The sequence below is a fragment of the Armigeres subalbatus genome, chromosome 2, assembly GCF_024139115.2.
Source record: "Armigeres subalbatus isolate Guangzhou_Male chromosome 2, GZ_Asu_2, whole genome shotgun sequence".
Taxonomy (NCBI): Eukaryota; Metazoa; Arthropoda; class Insecta; order Diptera; family Culicidae; genus Armigeres; species Armigeres subalbatus.
The window spans coordinates 302,225,547-302,240,921 of NC_085140.1; the positions used below are offsets into that span (position 1 = coordinate 302,225,547).

The following is a 15,375-nucleotide window of genomic DNA, read 5'->3' on the forward strand; positions in this document are numbered from 1 at the left end:
CCCGGAAACCTTTTTTTCAAGAGGCCATTAAGCCTCCTTCAAGAGGCCAGGAATCCTCCTTTCAAGAGGCCAGGAAGCATCCTTTCAAGAAACCAGGAAGCCTCCTTCCAAGCGGCCAGGAAGCCTCCTTTCAAGAGGTCAGAAAGCCTCCTTTCAAGAGGCCAGGAAGCCTCCTTTCAAGAGACCCGGAAGCCTTTTTTCAAGTGTCCCGAAAGCTTGCTTTAAAAATGCCCGAAAACCTCGTTTTAATGGGCCCGGACGCCTCCTTTAAAGAGGCCTGGAAGCCTTCTTTCAAGAGGCCCGAAAGCTTTCTTTCAAGATACCCGGAAGCCTCGCATTAAGGAGTTCGAACGCCTCCTATCAAGAGGTCTGAAAGCCTCCTATTAAGAAACTTGGAAGCCTCCTTCCAAGAGGCCCGGAAGAAGCCTTCTTTCAAGATTTTCGGATTGGCAATTTTCGGATTGGAAATTGTCTCGACTTCCCTGGGCATAAAAGTATCATCGTGCTAGTCTCATGATATACGAATGCAAAAATGGTAACCTGGCTTAGAAACCTCGCAGTTAATAACTGTGGAAGTGCTTAATGAACACTAAGCTGCGAGGCGGTTCTGTCCCAGTGTTGGGATGTAACGCCAATAATAAGAATAAGAAGATAAAAAAAATTACAATCTTTAATTATGTTTTTATTTATCAAACCAAAAAGCTTCTAGGGAAGAGTGGTCGTGATTGTTTTTCTATGTTGCAGCCCTTACCGTCATTCTCTGTGAGTTTTGATTTTCAGATTTGGCGGATGAAAGTTTCAATCTCAATTTGTTTTTTAACTGGAGAATCGTAGTGTGTCTCAAGTCAAACATGCGGCATCTGAGGATATGGTACCTTTTCGAAACAAGGGCCTTTGGAAGATGACATCAGCCAATTTGATAGCCGTAAACAATGAATGGTACGAAAAAGTGTGACTAAACTAAAAAGGCAGTGCAGTACGTGTGATCAAAATACTCACGCCCGGTACAGATGGGCATACTAAGTAAGTTGTAAGGTACCCCGGGGCAAGTGAAAATACGGGGTAAGTGGGTACTATGGCTGCCGATTAATCGGTGAACGTTTTTAATGGTAACAATGTTCTAGAAAGATGAAGCAGAACTATCAACGAATTCACCTGACACAAAAATATTTGAAATCAAAACCATTTGCGGCACCATACTAATGGTATTGCTTAATCATGACTTTAAACTACCGCGAAAAGCTATTACCTTTATTTTAATTCAATTGATTTCCAACAAAATATTCGTTTCTAAATTCATCATTGATGTAGAAAGTGAATATTTTGAGCAATTAAATAATTGTGTGACATTGTAAATTATTTAAAAGTTTGATTTAAGCCAAAATCTGCAATTATCACTTGCCTTTAAGTTATAACATACATGGGGCAAGTGGGACATATTTGAACAACATTTCCGATAGAGCCATTTTACCTGTTTTTAGATTGTTGTCTAGTAAAAAATAACATCGACACTCATATATCATATGGACTGAATCAAATGCAGTTGATATCGTTGGTTTCGATGTTAAGAAGTAATATACAGTTGATTTACCAAATACGAATTTTATTTTCTGAAACTTATCTCCCGCATGGAAAAGAGCAATGGTTTTAACTATGCGAAAATTTCCGTTTACAGTGCATCAGATTATAAATAGACTATTTATTCTACAATAGATCAAAAGGTTTTTCTTCTGTTTTGTTATTTTCTAACTTCGTATCAGATTTACAGTTTTTCAGATAAATGAAGTACTCAACACATGAATTGGCCATTTCGTTCTAAATTTACAACACTGCGCATCGCCTGAATAAAAACTTTCCTTTTGAAGTTCTAATTTGTTTAATAATTTGTGTTCTGTATATATACAGAGAAGAGAGAAACATTCATTCGGAAAGTGAACAAAGATTTGCTTATCCTTCCCATCTAACACATTTGGTAAGAAAGGAAGCTAATGGAAAGCCAGGCAACAGCTGCAATTAAACAGTAAACCGGCTGTTGTCTTGTTTTTATATCTGCTAATTGTAATCCCTTTCTTGTTGCAAAAACAAAAGTCTAACAAGCAATAAACCTCCATCCTTGATCTGCAATACTACGACTCAGAAATGACATGAACATTATATCTACATTCTTCAAATTAGTTTCGTTCGGCCATATAGAGCAGAATAGGTCCCACTTGCCCCGTTTTAAGGGGTAAGTGGGTCCACAGGTAAATTTATATCTGTCACTACCAATATTTTTTGTAACTGAATAAATGGCTTACAACACGTCTACACTTCAACAACGGACGCATATAATGTTGTATCCGTGGTTAATGTCCTGAAATACCCTGTTTTCTAAGTATGCGTTAACAATTTTGCTAAACTAACGTTTTTTTAGGTCCCACTTGCCCCGGGGTACCTTACATCAATATTTGTGGGAAAGAAAGAGAAGCCAGCTCAGTGAAAGGTCGTTTATTTACTTGCCTTCTTCTCCATTTATGTGGAAACCCAACAAATCAAGGTGAAATGTGAAAAAAATCTGTACTTTAGGTAAATCATAGATGTTTCTGAAATTCTGGTTTGTGTTTGCACGAACACTGATAAAATTGTAGGCAACATGTCTAATGATAGACAATATTTCCTAGCTCCGGTCACTTATGATGACTTAGACGGAAGTGAATCTAAAGAAGGATATAGTGATGAAGATCCGGTTGTGGATTCATGTTCCACAAAAGAAACACTTGCCCGGTTTGTATAAACAGTGTTAGTCATGCGGCCGAATCGGACACTTTGCGGTAACATTTCGTGGAAACGCCAGGTCGTTCGGGATCAACAGCGGGCGAGAGATCTGATTGGACAAAAGAATCAAAGGATGAATTATTCACATACTCTATAGCCGTATTTTAGTTAATAGTTGCGATCAGTCCAATTCGGTGGAAATCTTCCTCAAGATGCCAGAAGTAAGAGTAAAATTCAGCGTGGACAACAATGTCGGTCGAGGAATTATGATAAAACTAGCGAAAGAAACCCAGCTTTGCCCGGGTGTTGCAAATGTCTCAATGAACTATTTGCAGCACCGCACTCTAGATCAACTTCCGTGCGTTTGTTTTGTTTTCCTCAACTGCTGACTCAAAATTGTATTTTAATAATTTTTGTACATTTCCTCGTTGAATTCACCAACTTTTTGTATATACAAACCTTGCGGGTCCCAAAGACCCGTAATGCTGGGTAGACACCTTTACGTGGTGTGTTACGGGGTAAGATCTACCACGGTCACATTGCCAGCTACAGGCAAATCCTGACCCAACGAAAACCTTCCCCAATTTCCAATTCTGTAGTGCTTATGAAATTGTCGATAAGTCATTAAGTAAATACTACACTAATCCTTCCTTCCAATATCCTAGATGCTTCCCGACCGCAAATAGTAATACTCATATCCCTGTAATGTTTTTCTTTGATTGGAATCAAGGATTAAACCTTCCTTGATTTCTGATAGCAGTCTGGAAAAGCATTTCAAATATAACATGAGTATAATAAAAGTGACCAATCTTCTAATGTTGTGCTAGTACTTCTTTTATTTTCAGAATTGTCATCACATCTGTCACCGAGGAAAGAAGCTTACGTTACCGTCTACTAATGATGATATCCTTCTTTTCTAATTTATAGTGATCGTAGTTATTCTGAACACGACGTCAACCATCATTTGCCGAATGGAGCATTTCATAACTTTTAAATAGCTTCGCTCCCAACGAAAAATTCATTAATATTATATTTCATTACTATGTATACTAACAGGAAGCGTTTGGTACGGGAGGTCCACGCTTTCTTCCTTTCCCCTCGATTTCATGGTATGGATCGACTTTAAGGTTTTACAAATACTAAAGTCGCTCAGTATCTAGAAATCATCTCTGCGGTACATACTGCGTAGTTGGCCTGGCCGTATGAAGAGAAAAATTACGGAATTTAGAAAACCGTTATTTTCCAGGATGCTTTCAAGTATTGGCTGCGCAAGTATAAGATTAGAGATTAGATTAGAGATTAGATACAAACCTTGCGGGTCCCAACACGAATCGAATAGGGAAAAAATCTTGCAAATCGGTTAACATCGGTTAAAATCGGTTAACGGTATATATAAACTGAATAAGAAGGCATGTACATTGGTCATGAGTGCCAAGAGAGTTCGAAGTGTGCCATGACGTAGAACGAACGCGAAAAAAATTACGCAACGGAAAAAAGCTGTCAAGCACAACATTACTTTTTGAAAGTTGAGTTCGAAATAAATAGTGTGTAGTACCGGAAGATTACTACGGAATTTTGGAACTTGTGGAAGTGGTTGGATGTTGGAATTCGGAAGTTTGTGTTGCACAAGAGGGTGGGAAGTGAGAATATTGGAATTTGTGGTAGGGGGTGAGAGTTGGTGGTCCAAAGAAAGAGTTGCGACGGGGATGGGAAGTGTCCAGCTTGGAATTTGTGAAGGGGCGGGAGTTTTTGGAGGGCGTTCAGAAGAAAGAAGGATTGTGAACTGGATGAATGTGCTGAGTTGACGGTAAAAAGAAAGAGCAGTGGAAGGGAAAAGGTTCGAGAAATGGAAGGGTTACTGGGGGTGGCAGTAAAAGGGTTAGTGGACTGACCGAGCGCTTAAGATAGCGTGGAAAATAAAGGATATCGTAAGAGTCAGCTGATGAAGGTGAAGTGAAAAGATTTTAGGTTTTTTTTTTAAATTGAGGAAGAGACTAAGGAATCTGGTGATTATTAATCGAACAAACGAAAACAAATATACGGATCGTGTAAATGGTATAGAGGAAGAAAGAAATAAATAAGCTACAAAAGCATGAGTTGTGGGGTTGATGCAATACATCGAATGGAAATGCAAATAAATCGAATTGAATTAACCCTTTATAAGGCAGTGGCAACTATATTGCCACCGACAAATTATATGTTTTTCTATTTATGAACAAGAGCTCTACTTATTATTTCCCAGGGATCGAAGTATGCTGCGTTGGTGACAACACGCAATAATTTTTGCTCCCGTCATTTTTTTTCTTTGAACAATTTACCTACTGAAACTGAATTTTAAGCAACTTACAATTAAGCGACACCGGAAGTGAAAGTGTTTTCTTTCTGTGAGCAAAGTGTATTCTGGTTTGTGCAGTGAGATCTAATACTAGTGTGATGGAGCGATGAAGAAGGAATAACGGAAGCATGAAAGCAGCAGCGCCTCCTGCTCGTCGGATACCTTGCTTCAAATTAGGTAATCAGGTAATCGTCGGAACAAAGACGAGGACACTCGACACAGGGACGTCGATAAAATGACGAAACGGAATGGAGATTTGGTGAGGTTTTTCCGATATAATAATTGCTGATATTCGCGTACCTGAAAGTTGTAAATGCACTCCCACATATATTTATCAATAGAATAGTCGTAGAAACATGATTCATATTCAAATGGACACAGCTTGAAAGCTGAACAAATATCTGTCTTTGTGTATGTATGATGTGCTACTTTCGATGAGGGAAATATTAGAAAATATTTTTACGAGTTTTTTAGTGGAATGTTTTCACTTGTCATAAGACGAGTTAACTCTGTGCCCTTTAGTTTCACCACTTGATTGTACTCGATTGTATTGTACTTGACTCGATTCAGTCACTGTCTAGTACGAGCCACTGAAGATGTCCTGGTTGTTGGAATTTTATGACAAGGAAGAAAAAAAAATTCTAGTTTAATATTATTACTTTAATTTACCAATAATGAAAACAGTTTGGATTCGATATTTTTTAGATTTGTGAGTTGTGTTGAAAAGGATGTGTGAATGGATTTGGATTAGATCGTAATTGAATTTGGTTTGAAAGTTTTCATCGATTTTAGATTTCCTTGACATAAATACTAAAAAAACTGAATTTGACATTAGCACATGCGGGGAGGGGTTTTCCATATATGATTCTTCTCTTCTCGTTTCAGAGAGCGAGCAATGGCGCTTAAACCTAGGCTTATTAGCCAGGCAAGGATGTTATCGATCATTTAGTAATCTGCCTTCGATCATTTAGTAGTTTGTCAATAACTCATTCCAGAGGCTAAATTTCAAAATGTGTTGTATGGTGGAGTGCGAAGGTTTTTCATAACTCTCCTGAACAGGTCGATGTTCGAATTCCACTGCTAAAGGAGTTACGGTCCTAGTTGCTATACTTATACTAAAATGATAACAAAATATGCAATCATTTAGTCTAAGTTACTGCTACTAGCGCTATAGCTCCGTTATTAGTGAAATTCAAACAACGAACTGTTAGGCAGAGTTGTAGATAAACCTTCGCACTAAAAGTCCACCATACAACACATTTTGGAATTTAGCCTCTGGAATAAGTTATTGAAAAACTACTAAATGATCGAAGGCAGATTCCTAAATGATCGATAACATCCTTGTAGCCAGGGCAAGTCTAATACCTTGTCCCATCCCAGGAAGTTAAACATCTAGGAAAACGGAGTGACATAAATTTCTTAGCATGGTCACTCCCAACGTTTGAAAAAACTCATATCATTTGCTTATGATGATATTCCAAAACTAAATTCCCTACCAACCATCCAACTCCTTGACATCTATGAGGGCGTCGGTGAGTCGCTGGCCTCTCACTAAGTAGATGTCATATCATCATTTCCTTCCCTTCCCTAGTAACGGAGAAGATGGGCGTGGCCGGCAATGGTAGTTTTCATGCTTTATCATTTTGGACCTCCAATTGGGTTACTATTAATTCCCAAATAGTAATCCATAAGCAGTTGGGGTAAGAAAGTTAAAGAATATACATGACAGCTATCAGTATGCAATCTACGAAATACTCCGTTACAACGCAACGCAACGCAACGCAACGCAATCAAACCAAAAAGCTTCTAGGCATTATACACAACTCTGAATTGAGTCCTATTTCGAACCGAGAGAGAAAGTTATTGTCCAAAAAGTTCTGATTCTCCCAGTATGACGGAGACGATGGCATTGCTCTAGCTAAAGCACTCGATGCTTTTTACTTGGCCATATACATGAAAATCAGTAACTAATGATGAACAACCCGAAAGTTTTAGATACATTTCATTACAAAAATCGCAAAATTGCGTGAAGCCAGAATACTGGTTTGGAATGGTTTCTGAAGATTTTTTTTAATTTGATAGGGCTCGAAAAAAATTTCTTCTAAAAATTTTGTCTCTGTGGGTTTTTTTTATGTCTACGGGTATTTAATGGCTACGCCACTGTACCTGCGAGGTTTCTAAGCCAAGATACTATTTTTTGCATTCGTTTAACACGAGATTAACACGTTGAAACTTTCATAAAAGCCGAAAAATTTGTTTCGATAAATCTCCTAGACTGGGCCTGAAGTTGAACCCAGCCTCCTTCAGCATAGTCTTGCTTGGCAGCCACGCACCTTCCCGCACGGCGAAGGAATTGCCCTTTATACCGGGCAGATACATTCATTTAAAGAAGACGTTACCCTTTCGACTTATACCGGGAAGACGCGTTCATTTAAAGAAGGCATTATCAACTCTTTTTGCCTTATACCGGGCAGACGCATTCTTTTTAATACAGTTCTACATAAGAACCTTACAGAAACTGTATAATAAATGGGCATCTACAATTTCGGAAGATTTTAATACAATTGTTGATTTGATACAAGATTTTGAACAATAATTGTCAGATTTGTTTTTTGGGTGTAATTTGAATTATTCGGGGAAAACTTTTGTGCGGGCTTAAATAATTAAATTATGTCGGGTTCGGGTCGAGTACGGGTTTAAGAATGCAAAAATTCTCGAGTACGGGTCGGGTTCGGGTTTGCATTAAATCTAAAAAAAGCCCGTATTTCAAATTGAATTGAATTGAATTGAACGATAATTATTCTAACTGAATTCTGCCAAGTGGCATTCCGCGGAACGATTTCCGGTGAAAAGGTACATTCCGCGAAATGTCTTTCGGAAAAAAGGTGCATTCCGCGAAATGTGTTTCTGAGAGTTGTTACATTCCGCGGAATGTCGTACCGCGAAAAAAAATTCCGCGAAATGTTTTTCGGCGAAATAGTATACAATCTATAAAAATACTTCAGTACGGGTATTTTCCCAGTACTACCGGTACTGTACTTCTCAGTACCGTAGTACCGGTACTACTAAAAAGGGGTCGGTACATACTACTACTACTAAATAGGGGTCGACCAAATTATCCTTTCGGCCAAATGACCCTTTTGGCCAAATGACCCATTGAACTCAACTGCCGGTACCTCGGTCCAAGCCAGAGCCAAGCCCTGGTACATCGTTTCCGGCATGGAAACTATCTGCCGAACCTCGGTCCCGGTAGGAGACCAAGTCAAGCTCTGTAAGACAACCTTGGCTCCGACCGCCCTGGGTCAAATTCGAACCCCACACGAAACGGACATCAACAGACCCCTCGCACGGTGGATACCCGCCTAACCGCAAGGTAGCCCCTGTTTTTCCGCGTTTAGTGTCGTTGTCCTCAAATAGGCCTATAGCCGGTCCTGAGAAGTAAATCCCGTAGTGAGCTAGTTTGGGACGTGCTGACGTCCACTCCACAGACGTAAGGATGTCAAAGGAGTTGGTAACAATTTTAAAAATTTATTAAAATTTGTCTGGCAATAAATGTTAATTCTGTTTGTAAAATTTTATGAAAAAATATAATACTGAGTTAATATTGCACTATTTCAACATTTATTCAAGCATTTTTCATCCTGGTCACAAATCGGCATAAAATTCCCTCGTTTTATATCGTATTCCCCAAGCTTGTTGACCATGAATTTTTACCTTTGGGGGTGGATGGCGAAACGATTGGTCAAATTATCCATCTCGATGCCCTTCTTACGGAACCATGTGTCCATAACTCGAATTTCAATATTACTTTCAATTTACGAAACATCGGAAATAACAAATTTAATAACAATAACAAATAACAATTATCTGGAAGAATTCCCGGAGGAAGGTTTAGTGGAATTCCATGTGAATTTCGGATGGAATTCAGAAAAAATATCTGAAAAGCCCTCCTAAGCTGTGCGGTAAGATGCGCGGCTACAAAGCAAGACCATGCTGAGAGAGGCTGGGTTCGATTCCCGGTGCCGGTCTAGGCAATTTTCGGGTTGGAAATTGTCTCGACTTCCCTGGGCATAAAAGTATAATCGTGTAAGCCCCATGATATACGAATGCAGAAATGGTAATTTGGCTTAGAAACCTCGCAGTTAATAACTGTGGAAGTGCTTAATGGCCACTGCGAGGCGGCAATGTTCCAGTGGGGGATGTGATGCCAATGAAGAAGAAGATCTGAAGAGCCCTCGTGGTAATTTCTGTACACTAAATCCACACATATTCATTGGCAAAAATCTAAAAAAAATTACAAATAAATTTTATGTATGCGTTAATAATCACCCGCTATAGGAGATTCCACTTAAGGGTTATTAGTTAATAAGGGTTATGCGTGTTTCCACATATATGCTATGCGAATTTTCACATAGAAGTTATGTGGGAAATGCTATAGTCAAAAATTATGTGTGCCACACATAATGAATATGATTGGATTTTTGTTAGCGTAGAATTTGCGAAGTAACTTATCAAGTGTTCTTGGAGTAGCTTTTGAAGGAACTCCAGAAAGAATTTCAGATGAAATTCTATGAGTAATTATTTAAGAAATTACAGGACTTCTCGGAGGTTTCCTGAACAGACATCCTGAATCATTCATATAGGAACTTCCGGGGGAATTTCTGAAGAATTCTGAGGGCACTTTCGGAGAAATTCCTGGAGGAACTTCCGAATGAATTCCTGGAGAAAATTCCCGAAGAACTTCTTGAAGAATCCCTGGAGGAACTTCCCGAGGAATTCCTGGAGGAACTTGCGGAGGAACTTCCGGAGGAATTCTTGGAGGAACTTCCAGAGGAATTCCTGGAGGATCTTACGGAGGAATTCCTGGAGGAACTTCCGGAGGTATTCCTGGAGGAACTTCCGGAGGAATTCCTATAGGAAGCTCCGGAGGAATTTCTGAAGGAACTTCCGGAGGAATTCCTGGAGGAACTTCTGGAGGAGCTTCTGGAGGAACTTCTGGGGGAATACCTGAATGAACTGCCGGAGGAATTCCTGGCGGAATTTTCGGAGGAATTCTTGGAGGAACTTTCGGAGGAATTCCTGGAGTAGCTTCCTGGAGGTATTACCGGAAGTACTCATGGAGGAACAGGTTTTGCAGTATGCCAATTTCATGAATCAGCCATCTTGGATTTTTGAATGGGGCAGCCACCGAGTTTGTTTATGTTTTACATTAAAAATGAATTTTTCACCTCCGCGCCAATCTCTCCCATTTACTGTCGAAGTGAGTGAACCCTGGGCTCTACATTCCAACAAGAACTAGGCCTGCTTTTCAATTTAGTGTTCTATTAGCATTTCCACAGTTATTAAGGACAAGCCTCCCGGAATTTAAAACCAAATTCACTTGTGTTTTCGAAGGCACACCACTCAATACGGAAGTAACGTACAACTGTCATTTTTGTTATATCACGCATGCTGCGACGCAGAAAAATTGGAATAACAGTAAGTACACAGTGAGCACATGAAAACGCGAATAGATTTAAACTTGGATTTCGGGGGCCCGTCCTTAATTGCAAGCTTCTCTATGTCAGTCAATTGCATCAATATCTATTTTGTGTGGACGCTATGTCCAAGTAGCTAAGAATGCTTTCCACCTGAAAACATCATGGGCCGGGCTGAGAACCGAATTCGCCATCCCCGATTGGCAATATTACGCGTACGCCTTTGCTCGCAAGGCTTAATCAAAAAGAGAAAGTGTACATGTGTGTGAGTTGAATTTGGTTAAATTTGATTCAAACTCATATTGAATTATCATTGTCGACAATTGAGCTGAGTTTGAAATTCAACATTCAATTCAAACAATGAAAAAGCATTCAGCACAAGCCCAACAAGTCCATTGCCGCAGTTCAAACCGAAAGACACTGAAACATACAACCTCCCACTGATTTTTCAAGAGTGCTACTTTGAACAGAAGCTATAAGTAAGCTGCAAACGGTTTCGCCTCACAGCTTGAATTATGCGAATGTAAAAATCATTCCATACGATAGCTACCAATTTCAAGTGCACATTAGGAGAAAAGTCAGAAAAAGCTTCTATGAAGTATTCTAGCTGATAAGACAACTATTTCCACTTCACAAAGAACGCTAAATAAACTATAAATGGCAGCCGATTGGCCTTGGTCAGGCTAGTGTACGGTGGGTAACTGAGGAAAATGGGTCGTTCGATAGTGGGAGCTGCTGCGGTGATTTGTCTGTGTCTCGGGGTCACTCATGGAAATGAAGTCGCCCGCTACGATAACTACAGAGTTTACGAGGCGATTCCCTCGTCCGAGAATCAGCTGAAACTGTTGAATGACCTGAAACATTCGAGTGATAGTTTGATTTTTTTGGAAAGTGGTAATCATGTTGGAGCCAAGTTCAACATCGTTGTGGCCCCTCATAAGTTGGCTGATTTTACGGAAGCACTGCACAACGAAGGTGTTTACACTCGACTGTTGGAGACAAATATGCAAAAGTCGATTGATGAAGAAAAACATCGAATGGGGACTAAGCGAGCCAGAGGAACTTTCGATTTTAATGATTATTACGAGCTGGAGGACATTCATGCTTGGTTGGACAAACTTGCACTTCAATATGAGCAAGTTGAACTACTCGAGGGTGGACATTCTTACGAGAATCGTTCGATCAAAGGAGTGAAAGTGTCTTTCAAATCGGGAAATCCTGGTGTTTTCATTGAAGGAGGCATCCATGCTCGTGAATGGATCTCACCGGCAACAGTTGCATACGTTCTTAACGAATTGCTTACAAGCCAGGATCCAAAAGTGCGAAATGTTGCTGAAAACTATGATTGGTATATGTTCCCGAGTGTGAACCCTGATGGCTACGTTTATACCCATAAAAAGGATCGTCTTTGGAGAAAGACTCGCACACCTTACTCTGGAGGATGCTTCGGAGCTGACCCCAACCGTAACTGGGATTTCCACTGGGCAGAGCAAGGAACCAGCAACCGTTGTCAAGCCGATACTTACGGTGGACCTTACGCCTTTTCCGAAGTTGAAACGAAAAGTTTGTCTCAGTTTGTCGAATCGTTAAAGGGCAAGATCCAAGCCTATATCTCGTTCCATTCATACTCTCAGTTACTTCTTTTCCCTTACGGCCATACCGCCGAGCACACGTCAAATCACGACGACCTTAACGAAATTGCCAAGGCGACGGTTGCATCTTTGGCGAAGCGGTACGGTACCAAGTACAAATTCGGCAACATCTATGAGGCCATCTACCCCGCAAGTGGAGCCAGTGTGGATTGGGCTTACGGAGCCTTGGATGTTAAAATCGCCTACACCTATGAGCTGCGACCTGGTTCAAACTCGTGGAATGGATTCGTACTGCCACCGAGGCAAATTGTCCCGACCGGTGAGGAGACGCTCGATTCGTTAGTGACGCTGCTGGAGGAATCACAGAGAAGGGGTTATTATGAAAATCTGTGAAGGGTGTTAAGTGGGTGTCTTTCTAATGCAATCTAAACGAATAAAATATTGAACATCTACTTCAAACGGGACAATCATTCATGGCGGTTATCTTTGTTACACAAATAAAAAATAATGCACACTCGTAAATACCACTGCGTTTAGATTATCTGGAATTATGAAGTAGGTACTTTCGATTTTATGACATTTTGCTTCTTATCATTGCGTTGTCTCATTTAACGGTTACGTGTTCGCGGTTCTGAGTTTGCTTAGTTTGGGCTGTCTAAGGAACTGCACGTTTTTATGGCTGCTGCTCCGTGTTAGGTCAGAATGAGAAAAATTAATAAACATTGAAACTGCTGATTGGAAAACAAGAATTCGTCAAACACTCACGCAAGTTTTATTTAGTGACACTTAAATGATCAGTGACGTCGTCGATCACATCGTTGTTGCTAGGGCAATGAAATTAATGTTAGAATCTTGATCCCCGGTAATTCAATCATTTTTAATCTGAACAGGTTTCAATTCGAGCCTCTTAAGTTGATTACAGAGGGGAGATCTATGAGTTGATGAACGAGTTACAATTTAGAAATGGTTCTTTTAAAGTCTTCTTCTGACCATTGAATTTACTGCACAAGGTAGATTATACAGCGGACGTGCGCCTCAGGGAACCGTGATAGTGAAGCGAATTAAGTGATCACTTGTTTTAAGATCTGAGGTTGAAGATCAACTGTGCTCTTTATTTAGTTCAATCTTTGAATGAAAACAAGAACATATTTGCTCCTGAAGTTTAGGAAAACACTGTTGAAATTCCAGAGATGTCCATCAAACATTTTCAGAATAGACAAAATGTGAAAGAAAATGCAAAATTGACCTCTTTAAGAAGTTATGCAAACTTCTCACATTCTTAGTACTAAATATCCCTTATTTGTTGATTGCATGCAAGAATCTGAAACCCTAGGAAAGTTGAAAGCTCTTAAAGATTACGATAATGAGACCACATATACCATATTCTTCTGAATGGTAAACCATTCTTATTTGCAAAATTCGATCCTCCGACTTTTACGGTCAGACGCAGACGCAGAAAAATTGGAATAACAGTGAGTACACAGTGAGCACATGAAAACGCGAATAGATTTAAACTTGGATTTCGGGGGCCCGTCCTTAATTGCAAGCTTCTCTATGTCAGTCAATTGCATCAATATCTATTTTGTTTGGACGCTATGTCCAAGTAGCTAAGAATGCTTTCCACCTGAAAACGTCATGGGCCGGGCTGAGAACCGAATTCGCCATCCCCGATTGGCAATATTACGCGTACGCCTTTGCTCGCAAGGCTTAATCAAAAAGAGAAAGTGTACATGTGTGTGAGTTGAATTTGGTTAAATTTGATTCAAACTCATATTGAATTATCATTGTCGACAATTGAGCTGAGTTTGAAATTCAACATTCAATTCAAACAATGAAAAAGCATTCAGCACAAGCCCAACAAGTCCATTGCCGCAGTTCAAACCGAAAGACACTGAAACATACAACCTCCCACTGATTTTTCAAGTCTCAAGTTTCATCTATGAGTTGATGAACGAGTTACAATTTAGAAATGGTTCATTTAAAGTCTTTCTTCTGACCATTGAATTTACTGCACAAGGTAGATGATACCGCGGACGTGGGCCTCAGGGAACCGTGATAGTGAAGCGAATTGAGTGATCAGTTGTTTTAAGATCTGAGGTTGAAGATCAACTGTGCTCTTTATTTAGTTCAATCTTTGAATGAAAACAAGAACATATTTGCTCCTGAAGTTTAGGAAAACACTGTTGAAATTCCAGAGATGTCCATCAAACATTTTCAGAATAGACAAAATGTGAAAGAAAATGCAAAATTGACCTCTTTAAGAAGTTATGCAAACTTCTCACATTCTTAGTACTAAATATCCCTTATTTGTTGATTGCATGCAAGAATCTGAAACCCTAGGAAAGTTGAAAGCTCTTAAAGATTACGATAATGAGACCACATATACCATATTCTTCTGAATGGTAAACCATTCTTATTTGCAAAATTCGACCCTCCGACTTTTACGGTCAGGATCTCCAGTTAGCTTTACGAGTAAAGGCGTAGCCAATCCGGAGATTACGAGTACGATCCTCGGTCCCGTCTAGGGTGTTTTCGGGTTGGAAACTTTCTCGACACCCTGGGCATAGTGTATCCATTGTACTTGCCACACATACTCGTGCAATGGAGGGCATAGAAAAGGAATTGTGGGATTGCTTATAGAATACTAAGATAAAAAGCAGGCCAAGTTTCAGTCGGAATGAAAATCATTTTGCAATACTATCAATACCAACTTCCTAAAAACTAGGAAAGCACACCTTCATGCAGCCTGGATTATAAAGCCTAAAATAACAAAACCACAAAATACATGAGTACTTACAACCCTCAAAGATCCTGTATTTCAAATTGAAGACATTTGAGATTAATTTTTCTTTATTTATTTGGCACACATCTAAACACAACACTGAAACAATTTTTTAACGCCACAATACACCGTTCGAGACCACATTTCCAACCTCAATTGCGCCCCACGCTCGTCAAGCCGTTCTGACCCTAGCCATCCACCTCGTTGCTCCACGCCTTCTTGTACCTGCCGGATCGGAAATGAAAACCATCTTTGCAGGCATTCTTGCAACATGCCCTGCCCATCGTACCCTTCCAGCTTTAGTGACCGACTACGGAAGATGATCTGGGATAACACTTTGTAGGCGGCACTAAGGATGGTGATCGCTCGAAAGTTATCACACTATATCTTGTCGCCTTTCTTGTAGGTTATATGACAACTTCCTTTCTCTCATCC

The 15,375-nt window shown here is 39.9% G+C and overlaps 1 protein-coding gene across 1 annotated transcript; it reads left to right on the top strand.

Annotated features, from left to right (window-relative positions):
* The first annotated feature begins 11,240 nt into the window (after window positions 1-11,240).
* On the top strand, window positions 11,241-12,680 carry LOC134216635 (zinc carboxypeptidase A 1-like). The gene has a single exon (XM_062695493.1). It carries the CDS (start codon window positions 11,277-11,279, stop codon window positions 12,549-12,551), a length of 1,275 nt encoding a protein of 424 aa, XP_062551477.1. The 5' UTR covers window positions 11,241-11,276; the 3' UTR covers window positions 12,552-12,680.
* The last annotated feature ends 2,695 nt before the right edge of the window (window positions 12,681-15,375 follow it).